The sequence below is a fragment of the Procambarus clarkii genome, chromosome 5, assembly GCF_040958095.1.
Source record: "Procambarus clarkii isolate CNS0578487 chromosome 5, FALCON_Pclarkii_2.0, whole genome shotgun sequence".
Classification (NCBI taxonomy): domain Eukaryota; kingdom Metazoa; phylum Arthropoda; class Malacostraca; order Decapoda; family Cambaridae; genus Procambarus; species Procambarus clarkii.
In genome coordinates this window covers 38322027-38342412 of record NC_091154.1, presented here as the reverse complement: position 1 = coordinate 38342412, position 20386 = coordinate 38322027, and the positions used below count along the sequence as shown (strand labels likewise).

Here is a 20386-nt window from a genome sequence, read left to right as displayed (position 1 = left end):
ATCATTATACTGTGGTTTTAATAGTAATCAATAATTGGTATATATTGCACGTACGAATTTTGTGGTTGAAATGGTAAAAAAAAAAATTAATAAATTGTGTGCGATCCGTCTTGTGTACCAACTGACCGTTATTCTCCCCTTGGTCACCCCTCCCGTTCACCCCTCCCCTATATCTATCTCCTACTCCCCTCCCAGCTCCCCTCACCATCTCCCACTTCACCCAGTTGCAAACAAACGTTCACAGGCAGCTCTCGTCAGGTACAGGTTCAGTTAGTTTGGAAATCGGGCTTGTTGCTGTGAGCTGTGTGTGGTGGTGTGGCTCGTGTGGGAGGTGTGGTGGATGGTCTGGCTCGTGTGGGAGGTGTGGTGGATGGTCTGGCTCGTGTGGGAGGTGTGGTGGATGGTCTGGCTCGTGTGGGAGGTGTAGTGGATGGTCTGGCTCGTGTGGGAGGTGTGGTGGATGGTCTGGCTCGTGTGGGTGGTGTGGTGGATGGTCTGGCTCGTGTGGGAGGTGTGGTGGATGGTCTGGCTCGTGTGGGAGGTGTGGTGGATGGTCTGGCTCGTGTGGGAGGTGTGGTGGATGGTCTGGCTCGTGTGGGAGGTGTGGTGGATGGTCTGGCTCGTGTGGGAGGTGTGGTGGATGGTCTGGCTAGTGTGGGAGGTGTGGTGGATGGTCTGGCTAGTGTGGGAGGTGTGGTGGATGGTCTGGCTAGTGTGGGAGGTGTGGTGGATGGTCTGGCTCGTGTGGGAGGTGTGGTGGATGGTCTGGCTCGTGTGGGAGGTGTGGTGGATGGTCTGATTCACATGGGAGGTGTGTTGGATGGTCTGGCTCGTGTGGGAGGTGTGGTGGATGGTCTGGCTAGTGTGGGAGGTGTGGTGGATGGTCTGGCTCGTGTGGGAGGTGTGGTGGATGGTCTGGCTCGTGTGGGAGGTGTGGTGGATGGTCTGGCTCGTGTGGGAGGTGTGGTGGATGGTCTGATTCACATGGGAGGTGTGTTGGATGGTCTGGCTCACGTGGGAGGGGGGTGTTGAAAAATGTGGCTGGCCAGCCACATCTAGTTCTGATGGATGACAGAGGTTCTCGACAGGGATTACAGTAAAGTCAAATTCATACATACTCATTTTGACAATACATTTTCTAATAATAAACCATATGCAGTACCTGTATATAGTATTACGTTAGGCTGTAATAGCCACAGGGTAGGTTGGGTTATGAGGTAGGTTTTGAAAAATGTTGACAAACCATCTTGCCTGAGTTTACCCGAGAACCACTGACGCTAGTGGCCTCGATGAGGGACAAGAAGCCAGCGACTTGTCGAAGGTTCCTCTCCCCCATCATTTGCCTTGATGGTCCAAATGTGATTTGCGGCTTCAGGAAGGCCTGTCTTGGGTGTGAGAGACATATGCGATGACCGAGCTTGCATATGGCAAGTGTCCTGGTTTTTGGTGTTTGTGTTGATAAGTCGTGCATTGGCTATTGCAGTAAGTTACGCTCGGTATCATCAGAGAGGATGAAAAGGGAAGTTGGTTTTTGGTTTTGGCTTGACAATGAATGTTTTTGTCATTGACTTGTAACAGTGACTTTAGGTCCTGGGTGGCATTTTTATGATCTGGGTTTACTTACATGATTAAGATTATATTTTGTGTTTTGTTGTTGTACTAGTAAAAATATTTGTCCTATTGATTTATGAGTCTGACAATACATGTTATAACTGGCTTGCTATTGTTGATTGTTTAATACAGTTGTTACATAAAGACAGCAGTTTATTGTTGGCAGATTGGATAATATAATTCAATAGAAATATATAAGAAATAAGATTAAGAGGGTAATTACTGTACTGTTTTCACACTCATAATTTGTATTTTTCAGATTCTGCAAGCACCACAAGAAAATAATAAACATAGTAAAGTCTTTATCTTGTAGATAACCCAATGGAGGATTTGTTGTCTAGTTTGAGTGGGGTGGCTGTAACAGCTCACCCTAACAACCCACATGCTGAACATCCGCACTTTTCCCTGTATAAAGCCAAAAATACAGGCTCGTCACAGCATGAACGCAGAAAAAGTGTGCTGGAAGCGAGGAAAGAGTAAGTGTTAGTAGGTTTTAGTTACGTAAATTTATGTTTGGTCTATTGTTTGTAGTACAGTAATGTTGTGGTTGTCGTGCCAGCATAAATTCAATACTGGTAGTGTCAGTAGTGGCCATTTTTTTCACACTTATGAGCCCTTTTTTTTTCCTTTCTTCTGATATTTGCTATATTTACTCTGTATTTTAAGAGCGTCTGACCACAAGCTTGTTGCTGTATCCTATTTTCTAGCACTTTCATCTTCAATCTCCAAACTTTGTCGCCAACATTTTTATATCCTGTACAGGTACTGTACTGTAATGTGCTTCTCCAACTATAAACTTCTAAATTTCAGACGGTAAGGTGATAATAATAAACTTTCTTCTAATAATTTAAATTTTACATTAATCTACTTAAACATCACTTTTTCAGGGCTCGGTATGACTTGCTGATGCATTTGCGTAGTGTAGAAGAAGAATCAGCTGAATCGTCTGACTTCTCTGATGAAAATATGGATCTTGAAGAGGTAATAGTTACAGAATGCTTTTTACTTAATTAATTAACATTTTTATTTATTGTGTAGAGTTTTTTCCAACTACCCTAGAAAAAAATAGCCATTGATGGGTCATTCCATGCCAAATCATCACAGAAAAATGGATTCTACAACCCCGACTATCTCAGATTTTAACAAAATTTGTTAGGATGGTAGAGTACATGAAGTAACTTGCATATGTAACATTTTAGCTCACAGTATGGTACACAGTGAGGTCAAGCCTGGCCCCAGGCCGAGCTTGGAGAGTAGAAGAATGACTGAAACCCTCTCCAGATATGCTCCAGATACTCATACAGCAGTGTTGACAATGTGAAAATAAAGTTTTTGCTTATAAGTACAACAAAATGTCATAACTCTGTTTCTAATTGAGGTAGAACCTTTGTATTGTGCATGTTTTGAAGCTAAGCAAGCATTGTTTTCATTAAAAATTAAATTTTATTCATTTCAAGGTCACAGTATGGCATTATCACAACGTTGATTACTGTATCAGGTATAGGTTCTTTGGCTGGCTTGTGGAATATTACAGCACCATATATTTGTTTAAGGAATTCTTGCAGCACTCTTTAAGTTTTTATTTTCCAAGTAAGCAGTACTTAGCCTTTAACCAATTACACATATGAGTGCACTCTTTTAGGCATTCACATAACTCCCCACTTACAACACCCCTCCACCCTGGCATATATCAGAGATGACATTTACATACATTGGGATTTTGAGAACAGTACAGTGTATGTTATAGTGACAAATATTAATATATAACTTCAGTTAATTTTTTTATGTTTTGTATCAACAGATTCGAATATGTTATTCTCGTCCGAAAAAATATCGTAATTTCCTAATGTTAAGCGAGTGGTTGGTGGATGTGCCAGAAGATTTTGCTACATCTTTTCTCGCTGTGCCATGTCCAGTGGGAAAAAGAACTCTTGTTGTATCTGCCAAGGTAAGCTTTCAAGAGAATTATCAAAGCAATTTTTTATTGTATACTGTATATTTATTTGTATATACAGTACTGTATGTATATATGTCATACCTAATAGCCAAGACTGTACTAATAATCTTTGTAAGAAAGGACCATTTTGCCTAATAGCCAGAGTGATATTGTAAACAAGGGGTATTTTCAAATATTTCTTTCAAAATTAATTCGTCTTGAATAATATTGACTACATAAATTTCTATCTTTGTTCGACCTAGTTTTACACATCTTTGGCAGTACAGTATTGAGGAATAATCTGCATATTTAGGTTGTCATGTTGCTAAGTTAGTTTAGGATATAATTAAAATTACATTTTTTTTTTAGTAATTATCACAGTAGATGTTTATAAATATTAAAATACTGTTAAGAAAATCTAGTTACTTTTTATTAATGAGAATTATTGTGATTGTCTAATTATTCCATGAATTTATGTTGAAGCATATTACTGAGAGTTGAATCATTTTCCACCTCCAGGGCAGGACACGTGCATATGCCAAGTCTGGCACCATGGTGGGCCAGTTTCCTTCTCTACTGCCGGGTGGTAACCGCCAAACAAATTTTAAAGGTTATGCTTTACTAGACTGCATATGGTCTGAAACTAACAAGACATACTATGTCATAGACCTCATAGTGTGGCTTAACCAGTCTGTGATGGGGTGTGAGGTAAGCAGTCAGAAATACAATTAGAAATGGGCCATGAACGTTTCTGCTAGATTTAAAATTGTCGGTATCTATCTATATATAATATATATATCTCTTTGCCCATGGTGCTTTGTGATAATTGCCTTAAAACCTAAGCCCATCACAGTGGAAGGGCTCAAGTTCCAGCTAATCTGTATTAGTGAGAATCCCCTGTATATTATTAATATATACACATTGTATAGTATCAGCACATATGAGGACATAACATAAAAATGTAATTTTGCATATGGATCGTAATATACACTGGATTCTTTAGAATATATAAGGAATTTACATAAATATTTTACAGGCATTTACACCTGTAATGAAAAAAGAACTTAATTGTGTTGCACAATATTATTGATAATAATGAATTTTATAATGTACATTTTCCAGACGCAGTTTAGATTTGAGTGGCTGAAAACTAGACTGTTGGAAGAAGCACCAGAAGTCTTACATGTATCCAAACTTAATCCATTTAGGTAGGTTGCATTTGTTGTCTTTGAGAAATGTGAGATCTGTTTATATTATTTAAATGTATTAGTTTAACAGCCATTTGGACATTGTGGATTGAAATTACCTTGATATTCTTAATCTCCTTTCATTTCTGATGCTGAAATATTTTATTTTTAATGGATTAAAATTTTGACATGGGTAGTGCTGCATCCATAAATTTCTCTTGTACATAATGTGCCTCAAAGCTTTCATTCATATGGCATACAAGTATAGCATAAGAGCATATGAATGATCTCTCATCTTGCCTTGTGCTTTCAAATATATTTGCTGCTTGATAAAATATTGAGGCCTTGCAATAAGATTGAACCTGGACTCTAGGCACACAAGACACTATCGACTTAATCATGGTTCATTTGGTAGTGTGTAGTTACCTAAGTGTAGTTACAAGATGAGAGCTACGCTCGTGGTGTCCAGTCTTCCCAATACTCGTTGTCGTATAACGCTTTGAAACTGCTGACGGTTTTGGCCTCCACTACTTTCTCGCCTAACTTGTTCCAACTGTCTACCACTCTATTTGCAAAAGAAACTTTCTAATATTTTTTTAGCACCGGTTTCCTTAGCTTGAATTTATGACCTCTTTTTCTTAAGGTTGCCGGTTTCAGGAATTTATCTTTGTCAACTTGCTCAATTTCCGTTATTATTTTATGTGGTGATCATATCGCCTCTTTTTCTTCTATCTTGTAGCTTTGGCATATTTATGTGGGCGTGCTCGCATGCAACAGATGTTCACTTGATTTACCACATGCTACAAAATAAGAAGTACTAAAACACACAAACCCAAGTCACCCCACTGAACCTAAATCAACCTCTGCATAGAAAATGTGGATTTTGAGAGCTGTATCTTTTAATAGTGCTCTTTATTTTGTACATTGGGTACCATAGCATACAAAATGAGGTGTATTAATTGAGGGGGAAGGTTTGGTGTTTACACCTAGGGAGTCCAGGTGCGTGGGTTCAATCCCATTGTACAGCCTCGATATTTCTTGATGGATAGATACATCATGTTCTTGTGATTTCATTGTGCCTACCCACTATTTGATTATTTCTATTTTCAGATTTGAATGGGTGCCATTCTATAATTGTTTGCCTGAAACCTTGGGAATGTTACTTAGTGAAGCTTTGCCGTTTACTGTGCCACTTGATGGGGTTCTGTTTTATCACAAAGAGAGCCATTATACTCATGGCCCAACTCCTCTAGTTGGCTGGCTAAAAGGATATATGTTCCCAGAAATTTTAGGTAAGTAATTATACAATATAATTGTGTTATAAGAAGTTACAAAATCTTTGTAATTTTGTTTATAATATAATATAATATATATATATATATATATATATATATATATATATATATATATATATATATATATATATATATATATATATATATATATATATATATATATATATATATATATATATATTTATTTATTTTTATATTGGTGTATACTGGCAGCAGGTTTTCTTTCAAACATGTTTCATTGAATATGACCGCATATTCTGTATTTATTATTTTCTGGTTTAGGGCTTCTATCCCTCTAACTATTTTCTTAGCATCAGGGCTTAATTGGAATAGGAGTTCTCCAAAACTCATTTTCGTACTTTTAAGGTGAAGAAAAGAAGTGATTTACTATAGAGTGTATTACACTTATTTGTATAATTTGCACGACGTTTCGAACCTCCATTGTTCATTCTCAAGTGAACAATCTTACAATACTAGTTGATTTTATACCCGCATTAGGTCAGGTGATAATACAATGAAGGTGAAAAACATGGAGGGATACATAGGGATAAACATAGGGGCTGCAGAAGGCTTATTGGCCCATACGAGGCATCTCCTATCTAAACACAAAGATTAATCCAGTGTAATTGGCCTGTTATGTTGGACATTGTCTTCTGTGTTGGCATCGATATGTTCTTGTCTTGTCCTTACTCTCATGGTGGGTAGAGTAAATAGTTCCGTGATTTGGGTGTTCATTGTAGGTCGCTCTATTCTTATGTGAATTGCCTCAAGAATTTGTAATCTTCTTGAATCTTGGGTTTTGTCTATTATGCAAGTATTCTTGTTCAACATTTCTCTTGTTAGAGTAATGTCATGGGCTTGTCTCATGTGATTCCTAGGGGCACCAGATTGAAGATGGCATGTCAAACGCCTCGTCAGCTTGGTCGACGTCATACCTATGTACTTACATTGAAGGTTACATCCTTCGTGGGGGCAAGTGTACATGTATACAACGCTTGACTGCTGTAGAGGGTTCTCCATCGGCTTCGGGCTGTTTTTGATAAGGAGTTCGGAAGTCTTCTTGGTTTTGTAGAATATTACCCTGATAATATTCTACAAAACCAAGAAGACTTCCGAACTCCTTATCAAAAACAGCCCGAAGCCGACGGAGAACCCTCTACAGCAGTCAAGCGTTGTATACATGTACACTTGCCCCCACGAAGGATGTAACCTTCAATGTAAGTACATAGGTATGACGTCGACCAAGCTGACGAGGCGTTTGACATGCCATCTTCAATCTGGTGCCCCTAGGAATCACATGAGACAAGCCCATGACATTACTCTAACAAGAGAAATGTTGAACAAGAATACTTGCATAATAGACAAAACCCAAGATTCAAGAAGATTACAAATTCTTGAGGCAATTCACATAAGAATAGAGCGACCTACAATGAACACCCAAATCACGGAACTATTTACTCTACCCACCATGAGAGTAAGGACAAGACAAGAACATATCGATGCCAACACAGAAGACAATGTCCAACATAACAGGCCAATTACACTGGATTAATCTTTGTGTTTAGATAGGAGATGCCTCGTATGGGCCAATAAGCCTTCTGCAGCCCCTATGTTTATCCCTTATGTATCCCCCCATGTTTTTCACCTTCATTGTATTATCACCTGACCTAATGCGGGTATAAAATCAACTAGTATTGTAAGATTGTTCACTTGAGAATGAACCATGGAGGTTCGAAACGTCGTGCAAATTATACAAATAAGTGTAATACACTCTATAGTAAATCACTTCTTTTCTTCACCTTAAAAGTACGGAAATGAGTTTTGGAGAACTCCTATTCCAATTAAGCCCTGATGCTAAGAAAATAGTTAGAGGGATAGAAGCCCTAAACCAGAAAATAATAAATACAGAATATGCGGTCATATTCAATGAAATATATATATATATATATATATATATATATATATATATATATATATATATATATATATATATATATATATATATATATATATATATAATATATATATAATATATATAATATATATATAATATATATAATATATATATATATATATATAATATATATATATATATAATATATATATATATATAATATAGGAAGGGAGTACCACCTCTAGCTGGAAGAAGGGGGACCCATAGCCTCGGAGGAAACCACGCATAACGCATTAGAGGGAATGTTTAGATCCCCTCCAATACAGTTTCTGTGTGCTTTTCTCCTACCACCCCCTTCCTTGAATATTTTTTGTGCTTTATTATGCATTTGATGGTTACAAGATATACATGGGTTGATACAAAAATAATAATGCAAAAAGGTGCTTAAAGGTTATGGATCTCTTGAAGAACACAACAATGGGAAACATTGATGAATGTCACAGACGGGTTCGATCATTGTTGCAAGTCAAACACTTCTTCGAATTCCTCTGAAGTTGGACTAGTGCCCAAGACGCAACAGGCATTTCCCCTTTGAATCGCAACACTGAGGCGCTGGAACAAGAAACTTTTTGCTCTCTGGTCTTTTGTAGCGCTGATCAATTTGTCCCCCAATTCCTTCAGGAACTTCAATGCACATTTTCCCCACGAACCGAGGGTCTCCGAGCCGATCGGAACAAAGCTGTAGCAGTGTGCTAGACCTCTGTATTTAATAATTTTCTGCGATTCCCTGAAAGAGGCAGCACCACCGCTTTCACGTGTGCTGTAGTGGAGGTAGGTACTGGCCAGTGTGGCAGCGCACGTGTAGTCCCATACCACTTGCTTACCATCCTTCCAAGGTAGCAAGGTGACCCCATCAGGGCGCTTCTGAGGGTCGTTAGGTCTGGATAAGTGTGGTTCTCTTTGTGCCGGGCAGCGGGCTGTGGCGAGGCTCCTCTTGATGATGTCGTTGACTTCTTCATGTCTTGCAATTTTACCCTGTGATTTACGACATACCAGACCATGACGACCATATTGGTCTGCCATCGCAGTTCCGCAGATGCACCTATGTTCGGTGAGGATGGGGGCGGCAAGGCGAAGGGCAACTCCAATGCGGAGAGCATCATGACTGAGGCGAGTTCCCAGGGCTGCATTGGGCACAGCAAATAAAAAATCCCCGGCGTGGGGTGCTGTTACCGCTAGGAGGCGGGCTTTGTTTTCAGCATCAGCGTTGTCAATCATTGCTGTGACAGTCTTTTCCATTATGGGGCTATCCCAGTGGGCCTGCTTGTGGTCTTTTGGGACTTGTGGTCGGGGTTGAGGGTGTGCAATGGTGTCCCATTGTCTGGCTGCTTCGATGAACGTTTGATCATGAGTTCCCGCTGTCTCTCTCATACGCTCTGGTAGGATCTGCCCTACCAATTCGTTGGCTGCTGTACATGAGGATAAGAATGCTGGAAGTGCTACCTCAGTTGCCTTTCGTATGCCTATATATATAGGCATATCGTATACATATCGTATGCTTATATAATATATATATATATATAATATATATATATATATAATATATATATATATAATATATATATATATAATATATATATATATAATATATATATATAATATATATATATATATATATATATATATATATATATATATATATATATATATATGTCGTACCTAATAGCCAGAACGCACTTCTCGGCCTACTATACAAGGCCCGATTTGCCTAATAAGCCAAGTTTTCCTGAATTAATATATTTTCTCTAATTTTGTTCTTATGAAATGTTAAAGCTACCCATTTCATTATGTATGAGGTCAATTTTTTTTTATTGGAGTTAAAATTAACGTAGATATATGACCGAACCTAACCAACCCTACCTAACCTAACCTAACCTATATTTATAGGTAAGGTTAGGTTAGGTAGCCAAAAAAAGCTAGGTTAGGTTAGGTTAGGTAGGTTAGGTAGACGAAAAAATATTAATTCATGAAAACTTGGCTTATTAGGCAAATCGGGCCTTGAATAGTAGGCTGAGAAGTGCGTTCTGGCTATTAGGTACGACATATATATATATATATATATATATATATATATATATATATATATATATATATATATATATATATATATATATATATATATATATATATATATATATATATATATATATATATATATATATATATATATATATATATATATATATATATATATATATATATATATATATATATATATATATATATATATATATATATATATATATATATATATATATATATATATATATATATATATATATATATATATATATATATATATATATATATATATATATATATATATATATATATATATATATATATATATATATATATATATATATATATATATATATATATATATATATATATATATATATATATATATATATATATATATATATATATATATATATATATATATATATATATATATATATATATATATATATATATATATATATATATATATATATATATATATATATATATATATATATGTCGTACCTAATAGCCAGAACGCACTTCTCAGCCTACTATCCAAGGCCCGATTTGCCTAATAAGCCAAGTTTTCATGAATTAATGTTTTTTCGTCTACCTAACCTACCTAACCTAACCTAGCTTTTTTTGGCTACCTAACCTAACCTTACCTATAAATATAGGTTAGGTTAGGTTAGGTAGAGTTGGTTAGGTTCGGTCATATATCTACGTTAATTTTAACTCCAATAAAAAAAATTGACCTCATACATAGAGAAAAGGGTTGCTTTATCATTTCATAAGAAAAAAATTATAGTAAATATATTAATTCAGGAAAACTTGGCTTATTAGGCAAATCGGGCCTTGAATAGTAGGCTGAGAAGTGAGTTCTGGCTACTAGGTACGACATATATATATATATATATATATTAGTATATTTTGGTAGCAGTCTTTCCTGTAGACATATATTATTAAATATGACCGAAAAAGTAAGATTAATAATTCTAACACGAATTTTCTCAATCTTTCGTACATTACGCTTCACTGTTGGAGGTAAATAAAAAATCACTTCTCCAAAATTCATTTTTATTTCTAGTCTGACGCGACACGGGCGCGTTTCGTAAAACTTATTACATTTTCAAAGACTTCACAAATACACAACTGATTAGAACTTACGTATCTCTGATTTTATATCTACATTTGAGTGAGGTGGGAGGGGTGATGTGGCATTAACACAAGACAGAACAAGAGGGGATATTAATAGGGTATTAAAAGTATCAACACAAGACAGAACAGAAACAATGGGTATTGAATAGAAGTGTTTGTAGAAAGCCTATTGGTCCATATTTCTTGATGCTTCTATATTGGAGCGGAGTCTTGAGGTGGGTAGAATATAGTTGTGCAATAATTGGCTGTTGATTGCTGGTGTTGACTTCTTGATGTGTAGTGCCTCGCAAACGTCAAGCCGCCTGCTATCGCTGTATCTATCGATGATTTCTGTGTTGTTGAGCTCATACCCTGGGGCCAGGTTCACGAAGCAGTTACGAAAGTACTTACGAACCTGTACATCTTTTCTCAATCTTTGGCGGCTTTGTTTTCAATTATTTAACAGTTGATAAGCTCCGAAGTACCAGGAGGCCGTTTATAACGCTAACAACAGTCGATTGGGAAGTTTTCATGCTTGTAAACTGTTTAATAAATGTAACCAAAGCCATCAAAGATTGAGGAAAGATGTACATGTTCGTAAGTACTTTCGTAACTGCTTCGTGAACCTGGCCCCAGGGTATGAGCTCCTCCCTTGGTGGGCTCTGGAATGTAACCATATTTTTCCTATTTACTTTTTTTTTAGTTTGATATGTACAGGTTTGGCTTTACATATGCTTTCAAAAGAAGAGTTGCTTGTATTAAATATTAGTGTGGGTCATGTAGGATGTCCGTTCTCTTTTTTTGGATATTATTTGTGTAACATACATTATTTCATCAGGTGTACCAGTAGGAGACCATGTCCTGTCGGAAAGGCCTGCGAAGTACATCAGCCTTCCTAAACATATCCAATATAGTAAAGATAAAAAAGAAGAAAAAGAAAAGGAAAGAAGCGAAAAGGTATGATAGATCATTAAATAATATTTTTGCATGAAAATCAGTCGGCATTGTAATAGGACAATAAGATGTACAGTACTAAGGCTTTTTCAGCTCGATTCGGCAAACCAGTTGGGACATTATACAGTATGTGTCATCCATCCATTCTGAATGAGAATTAATACATGATGTGGAGTCAATAGAAATGATGTACAGTACAGTACACTGTATATACAGGATGCATGCAACATGGTAATCAGTGTTTTCTGAGCAATACACAATTGTTTCCTTTTCATGGACCAAATGTTCCCATGGACACACAGTCAGGATAAGTAACCATAATACATGTGTCCCTGTCGAGTCATACAGATGCAAGGGAAAATACAGGAGACTCATTCCAGCCTAGGTTGATCTGTAAGGGTTCTTCATATACATTCCATTACATTAAATGCACTTCCAAGCACTGCTTGCCATTCACAGGGATCAATAAACAGTGCTCTCACTAATCACTAATTGCCTTCCCACCTGCTGCCCTCCAACTCTTGCCAGGTGACAACTCCAACATGAAAACGGGTTCCCTAACTCTACCCACCTCACATTCTTCTTGGCTGTCCAATATGTACTGCAGGTTGGCTGATAAGACCAATGCACATACCAAGTGACTTGTGTTTTATGCCATTATTAAACACTTCTCATTATGTATACATAGTTGCTGGATGTGTCTCAATGGGAGAACTGACCTGTTCTCCAGAATTGTCAGGTTCATATAGGACTTCAATAGTGGTTATTCATCATTTGAGTTTACTTCTACATTCATGCACTTTTGGAATTTGTCCCAGAATGTGGGTGATTATGCTATCTTGAGGTTATCTTAAGAGGATTTCGGGGCTTGTCGTTCCCGTAACCCGGTCCTCGCCAGGCTTCCTTTTTGTTAGACATCCCCAGGAAGCAGCACGTAACAGCTGTCTTAACTACCAGGTACCTATTTATTGCTAGGTGAACAGGGGCATCAGGGTGAAAGAGACCACCCATTTGTTTCCACCTCTGCCGGGAGGTGAATGCTGGGCACCTTCAGGTCAGTAGTTGGTCACTACATTGCCTAAATGCAGGGGAGTACAGTTGTCAAGTGTTACTTCTGTCACATCTAACTCATTTCTGGCTGGTTTTAATTTTAACCTTTCTGTTTTGGTTATAGGGTGCCCTTATTCATCCCCTGTCTTAGAGTTACAGAGGCTTTGGGTAGGGTACACAGCGAGCATGTCTTGATGGCCAGGCCTTTTTGTACTATGGTTCAAGGGCAAAAAGTCTTGGGAACTGACAGATGTAGTTAAAAAATATTTCCTGCCAGAAACTGATCTCCACTGTTATACCCTAAATAAAGTTAGAAAAATACTGTCACCCTAAACAAAGTGAAAGATGGGAAAAATTAGGAATTTTATTAATGTAGGTCAAGAAAAAATAAATAGGAAAACGATACATGGTTTACAGTGTTTGTGGAAGGATTCCTTAAACTTCCTTATCTTTAATTATCCTGGTTTTCAGTTATATTAATGTCCAGAGATGATAATTGGACTAGATAATGAAGATTGCACTGTAGTTTTGTTTAATACATACAAATACATATATGTTATGAGATGAGGAGTTTTAATGAAATCCAGGAGTAGTAGTACAGCACGTCAAATAAGGTATAAGATTTTATTAGTTGGAATAATAGTTTGACCTTGTTTCTTATCTAGCCATTTCTTTTTTTCTGACAGATGGAAGTTTCATCTAGTAAAAATAAGAAGAATAAGACTCAGAAAATTAAAAATATAACAATGGAAGATGCTTTAGAAAATCAGATGGAATCATCAGCTAGCTAGCTGAAGTTGGCAGGCGTTGGCACGTTCACTTGCACAATTGTGCGAGTTCAGCGTTGATGTGTGTGTGCCAGGCTCAAGTATCTGACTTTTGAAGAAAAAATGTTTATATATATGTATATATATAGAGCGCCTTCAAGTATACAATTTTTTTTCTTTTCTTTTCTCAGTAATAGCATGTATCTTCTCCACAGCTTACTGAATGGAGACGAAATATTTATGATGAAAACAGAATAACATGCAGGTTCTTGGCTATGGTTACCTACAATGTACTTTTCTTCCCTCGACCATTTATGGCTAGGCTTCACCTGCGGTCATTCATTTAGCTTAACCCAAACATTATGATAATTTGATCTAGATTGACTAGAAACTTTAACTGTACCATTACTACCATTCAAAGAAGCTCTTGTATATTTTAGGGTTGTGTCACGGGTCAAGATCACACTGCTAATTTAATATGGTTGCTGCAATTCAAATAATCTCACCGTTTTAGATCGTTTTAAATTTCGAAAGGCTTCTTTGAGTAGTATTTTTTTTTTTGGGGGGGGGGGGGGAATTGGGAAGAGCAAAAATGCTTTATAAAATGTGAAATGGTTTGTCCTTTCACAAATTCAGGCATGACTGGTCAATTCTTAGGTGGGCTGGATCTGTTCAGCATCATCCCATATTGCTCATAATATTTTAATGGGCTGAAAGTCAAGGCCACAAACAAGTCAAAAATCAATTTAGCACTTTTTTTTTTTTTTTAATGTCTCTGCTACCATAGTTATTCCTCTAGGCTTCGTTTTGTTTTCTGCATTATTTTTACAAATAGGTATATAACATTTTCTGTAAATTTAAAAGTTGAAATACTCTGAACTAATAATAATAAATTTTTTTTGTGGTCTTCGTTATTTAAACAAAGCACCAAATAAGATGAATTTTACAACATGTGTAATAATCTAAGGGTAGTAATGCAGCAAATTTTGATTATGGTATTGTTAAATTTGACTCATAGGAGCTACTTATAACAGGCAGTTGCTATGCATCTAAATGTTTGTAAAACTTCAAAATCATTAAAAATAGTTAATGACATAATTGTTTATGGAAATTTAGAATTTATTTTTTATTTGTGTATCCTCTTTGTTTCATGTGATAATGTCGGTGCTTTAATGAATGGTTCAACTTTGATGCACATAAATGGTTACCATACAGTGAGCTGTGTTGGTTAAGTTTCCACATGTTGAAGTCAGTTTCATTTCGGAACATACAAATCTCTCATATATACAGTACATTGGAATTATAGTATAATGCCACAAATAGAATGTCCTGATTTTTAGGATTAGAAATAATTCTTTCCCAAGGTTCCATTTGAATTGCACGCTGCTTAATAAAATGTTTTGGCAAGTATTATTCCCGTGGCGTCACTCGACTCGTACTTGCATCCTAACTGATATTTAGAAACTTTTGACTATTGTGATACATATGGTTCTGTATATAGTAGTCTTATGGGCTTGGTGCCTTCTTTTGATAATTACTTTATATATAGTGTACATTGCATTATGGAATGACTACCATTTTGGGTAATTTGGTATCTGTGGTGGGGGATAACTTAACCCATAAGTTATAATTTTGTACATTTGCAGTGGGCATGTGATATCTGGAGAACATCTTTGCGTCATCGTCTTGTCTTGACACTTTAAAGATATTTGTATAGTAGTGCAAAGACGGTTCCGATGAGTCGAGTACTGTACCTGAATTAACAATTTATGGTATTTTTTAAATTGTTATAGGTTTTACTTAGAGTTGTATAAACTATTATAAAATTATCTGTAGAAACAGGTGGTTTTATCTAAGTGTTGTATAATTAACTATTTATTTTCACCCTTCTGGCAAGTTTAGAAAAAATAAATTTGTATAATCGGGAGACAAGGCATGATGGTGCCATTCAGCATTACTACACCACCTCAAGTAGTTTGTTAGAATTCTATTTATAAAAGTGTTTAAGTATTATAGGATTTACTTAAGTGTTGTATATAATAAAATTATCTGCAGAAACAGGTGGTGAAGCATGGTAATCCCATTCGTACATCATTTTATTATGTACACCATTTTTATGATGGAGGCTCAAATGGAAATAGCAAAAAGTAGAAATTAGTTATCGACATCTTATTGTCAACATATTTTCCATTTTGAAAGTAATTGCTGTATTCTATCAAAAAAACGTATTTGCTTTTCGCTATATTATAAACTATAGCGCGTCCAACAGCTCGGTTGACCAGACGACAAATCGGGAGGCCTGGTCAGAGACTAGGCCACAGGGCCATTGTTCCCCGGAAACTACAGAAGATAGCTTGTTAAATCTCATTATCACACAAGTGAAATAGTCGACACATACATAGGGACGAGTGTTGATATTTCTATTTTTTTTATATGCAGTATATACAAGAGATCTTACGGTCTTGTAAAGTCACTAGCATGCATAGCATTTCGGTCAGCTCCTTAATCTTTATTTTTTCCCGGAATGTGACCCGCCAAATCGTTTAACAGTCAGGTACCCATTCACTGCTGGGTGAACAAAGGCTGCAGTTAAGGATTGGCACCTAGTCGATCCTCCCTGGCCAGGATACGAACCCAGACCGAAGTGCCGAGTGTTTTACCACTGCGCCACGGGGGCACTTGTAAAAAGCATTTCCACTGATGGTTTAAAAAAAAAAAAAAAAAAATCACATTTGGCTCAGCAGGCAACCAAAGAAATAAGTTCATAGAGAAATCTTAAGCATTTGTTTAGCACTTTAAAGTGTATCGAAAAATATGAGGCTTAAGCACAATGAAATCAAGTTACATGATTTATTTTAAGAAAATACTGACCCCATATGGCAAGATTGAACCTGCATATCTGAAATGGACCATGATGGGCTATAAAGTATTTCCACCTAAAGTACTACTTTCATGCAATGCATGAAGGCAACATGCAGCGTTGAGGTATGTGGGTTCAAATCCATCGTACGACTTCAATATTTTTCTCTCTAAAGACTAATGTTGACAAAAATGTTATTTACTTGGGTTTAATAGATATTTTATTTATCTTTTCATCTGAACATAACATTGTATTATGCCTCTGAATTTTGTCTCTATCACTTACAAATAATACAATTGTAATCACTTCATATAGTACAGTAATTGGCAGCATCATATATATTATCATTTTTAGGTTTAAAATGCTGCTACTTATTCCATAGCCTTATTTTGTTGGATGAATCTAGGGTAATGTGGCCAATATTAGTAATTTCTATTTTTGAAAGATACTAATTCTAGGATTGGAAGTTTTTCTTGACCTTATTTTGATATGAATTTGTACAGTATTTGAAGAGAAATCTAAAATTCTTGAAAGTTTTTAGGTAAAACAAACTATGTAGGATTAATTGTTTAAAAAATCTTCTCCAGCTTTGAATTCTGTTTAAAGTGAATAGTTTTTATGTATAAAAAGTTTATATAATCATATTAAAAATTTTCTTAGTCCTATAAATCTTAAAGATGAACCTCCAATTTATTTCTAAAAGGTATTGTATTTTCAGTTAGTTACATTACACTGAATAAATTTTGGTTGATAATGCAGTGCTGTGCAACATTATTATTAGTGAAAGTATTCACACAAACTGGCAAAGTTCTGCTGCATCCAACCCTTGAATATGGCAAGACGAAGAGGGGCTTAAGAGGGTTGTGGGTACATCACAAACATGAACCATAAGGCTACTGCTACATTTTCCCTTGAAGTCTGGTGTCTGATAAAACAGATGGGAAATTTACGCTAAACATGCAAACTATTGCATGGAAAAAATTGCGACCCGCCTGCACCCAATTTGAGGCCGCTAATGAAAATTTGTGGGTGTAAATATACACACTTGTTGCTTCTGACTAACAGTAAGTGTAAATGTACCAATTTTTGTAGTACATAGGGGTCCACAATTTTTTTGTGCCATGCTACATGGATCAAGTTACTTTTTTTTTTCTTGTGTAGCATATCTGAAATATTGACAGTATACTATACATACATCAGAACGGGCCTTGTGTGCTGGTTCTTAATTGACTTATACTAGGTGGGTGAGGTGTATTAAACTACATTAAAAGGAAAAAGAAATTAGCTAATATATAGTGGGTTTAATGAAATTCTTAATCTTTGGTCTATGCCAAAATGTTGATGGTCAGGCTACAACTGATATTGATACATGTGCCAGTTTTCATTGTCAGTACTCTTGTTTCTGCTTCAATTTTAAACTTGTACAATTTATTTTCTCAGTTCACTCTTTGTCAATTAGCTCGTTTCCATTGCACTGTCAGTACCTGAAAAGCATGCCAAATAAATGTCACTTCAACATAGTGTGTTTCGTTTGCCACCACCCCATAAAACATTTCATTTAAAATTATTTATTTTACTTATTATATGAAATAAGTTTTTTTTATACTTATAACTAATTAAGCAGTGTTCTGTAGGCCTTTGGTCACAAGTTCACAAACCATTAAAATATTGGGTTGGTGGGAGATTTGTTACTGCTATGATCAAGTCAACATTATGAAATCATGAAACTCAAGTCATAATCATACTGGAAAGAAGATATATTGTCTTTTGGCAATAACATTATCAGAAGTTTTATCTTGCTGTTCTGAAAACATGAGATACACTTTCTTTTAACTGCAGGAAACAAAATTAATTTATACTGATAGTAAATCTATCTTGATATTCATGGCTGTGATACTGATACTAAGCTTTTTAACAGGAAACTGAAAAAGTTCGGCCAGTGTTAAAAGAAAAACCACCAACAGATTTAAGCAATGTCACTCAACCTCTTGTACATCACTCCATGAAAATCTGGTTATATTTTGCAACTTACCTTCATCAAACATAAATTCATCCTCATATTCTTTAAGAAACTTTTGTGATCGCTGCTCATCAATGAACAGCTGGTAAACTTTCTTCACATCCGGAATTGTTATCTGAGAAGAATGTAATATCAGTACAGTACTTGTACAAAAACAAAACCCATTTTACCATTCTCATTGTATATACACGTGTCAAAATTCTTACTCAATGAAACCTAGCTAGATAACAGTTCTTGCAAGTGGATTTTTCAATGTAGATTACATTTGGAGATATATTATTATTGTAAGGGAAAATTAGTTCAAGATGTATAAAGATATACAATAGTGATACCAACCCATAAAATATATCTATCATACTACACAGCATCACAAAAGACTAGCACTATCACTCACCAGCAAATCATCCACAATAGTACTCACTCTATTGCTCCATAAAACTAGCGTGTCAAGTGCTCATGATTTATATATGTATATATAAAAAAAACACTCCTTTACCAACTGCTTCCATGACTTATGCACCATTTACCTCAATTCCTACTTGTTTTCATTCACCATGTCTGCTCACCACCATTTCTACCATAACTTCAAACCTAAACCCCACCCCCCAACTAGCATGAACTATTTAACATGGCTAAACTTTTACACTCGGCATTTCCAGGAATTTTTCTATTGGTCCTATCCGAACACCACATGCTTCAGACTGCATTTCTATACTGCTCAATCATTAATGCACAATTCCTTTTTTTTCTCTCATAGAAAAAGGAAACATCACCATATGCTATAATTAAATAAAATGCAGTGTTGGCAAATTACATAGGAAAGTGTCTTCCCCCCCCCCATCAAGTGAATGGGATGACAGCCATATATAAATATAAAATATTAATGAGTGAAATTAAAAAGAGTTGGTCTGAAACCAATGCAAGAAGTTCTATGAAAATTTACAATCACTAATATGAGAGCAAATCACACTTCGATGCAAGTTGAAGTACATTTATTAAAAAATAATTGTAATTTTAACCACTCCTATTATCTGCTCTAACTTCAGAGATTACATAATTAAATCATGCAGGATTCCTTAATATTCAGTAACTGATAGATACAATGCTGTACAGTACCTGCTTCTCCTTCCTCTTTATGGCTACAAGATTAGCCAACGTAATCAACTGAATAGCATAGCGTAGAGATGTTTCCAATCCTATTTTCGTAAGAACCACCAAGGCATCATCTTGAATCTCGCAGTCTTCTTCTTCACATCTAAAATACACGAGAAAGTTGACTAAAGAATCTGTACATGCAGTCTTCTTCCTAGTGTTTCATGGACATTTGCATTTCATGTTATTAACAGAAAGAACTATCATATCAAAGAATATTCATAAATTGTTATACATTTATAATTTAGTTTGCGTATAATTTCAGTACATTATTTCCAAAGCATATCAATTATAATTATATACTGTTTAATCTAGATTTAGAAGTTATATTTGACAGTGCTTTGCCTGCTATATTCAATATCGTATAACATTTTTACATTAACTCTAGATGATTTTAGCATATACTATATTGTCTAGAATTTCATCACCTCTGATTTATAGCTTAATACCTTGATT

General features: G+C 35.7%; 1 protein-coding gene and 1 non-coding gene across 4 annotated transcripts; one reads left to right on the top strand and one right to left on the bottom strand.

Moving 5' to 3' along the window:
- Positions 1-99: 99 nt before the first annotated feature.
- Snup (snurportin-1) lies at positions 100-18276 on the top strand. Of its 3 annotated transcripts, XR_011222118.1 has the most exons (10): positions 100-258; positions 1871-2087; positions 2499-2592; positions 3413-3559; positions 4067-4255; positions 4670-4755; positions 5845-6026; positions 11966-12084; positions 13818-13980; positions 14114-18276. XR_011222118.1 is itself a non-coding variant. In XM_069301410.1 (9 exons), the coding sequence occupies exons 2-9, from the start codon at positions 1933-1935 to the stop codon at positions 13920-13922; spliced, it is 1077 nt and encodes a 358-aa protein (XP_069157511.1). In that variant the 5' UTR covers positions 100-258; positions 1871-1932; the 3' UTR covers positions 13923-18276. The 3 variants fall into 3 exon arrangements, 2 of the variants coding, with proteins under 2 accessions (XP_069157511.1, XP_069157519.1); XM_069301410.1 differs by having other exon boundaries at positions 13818-18276; XM_069301418.1 differs by having other exon boundaries at positions 104-258; positions 1925-2087; positions 13818-18276.
- Positions 18048-20056, bottom strand: LOC123763557 (RuvB-like helicase 2 rept). The gene is made up of 3 exons (XR_011222125.1): positions 19895-20056; positions 18791-18893; positions 18048-18242 (listed from the first exon to the last, which is right to left on the bottom strand). It is a non-coding gene; the product is annotated as a RuvB-like helicase 2 rept (transcript).
- Between the last annotated feature and the right edge of the window lie 330 nt (positions 20057-20386).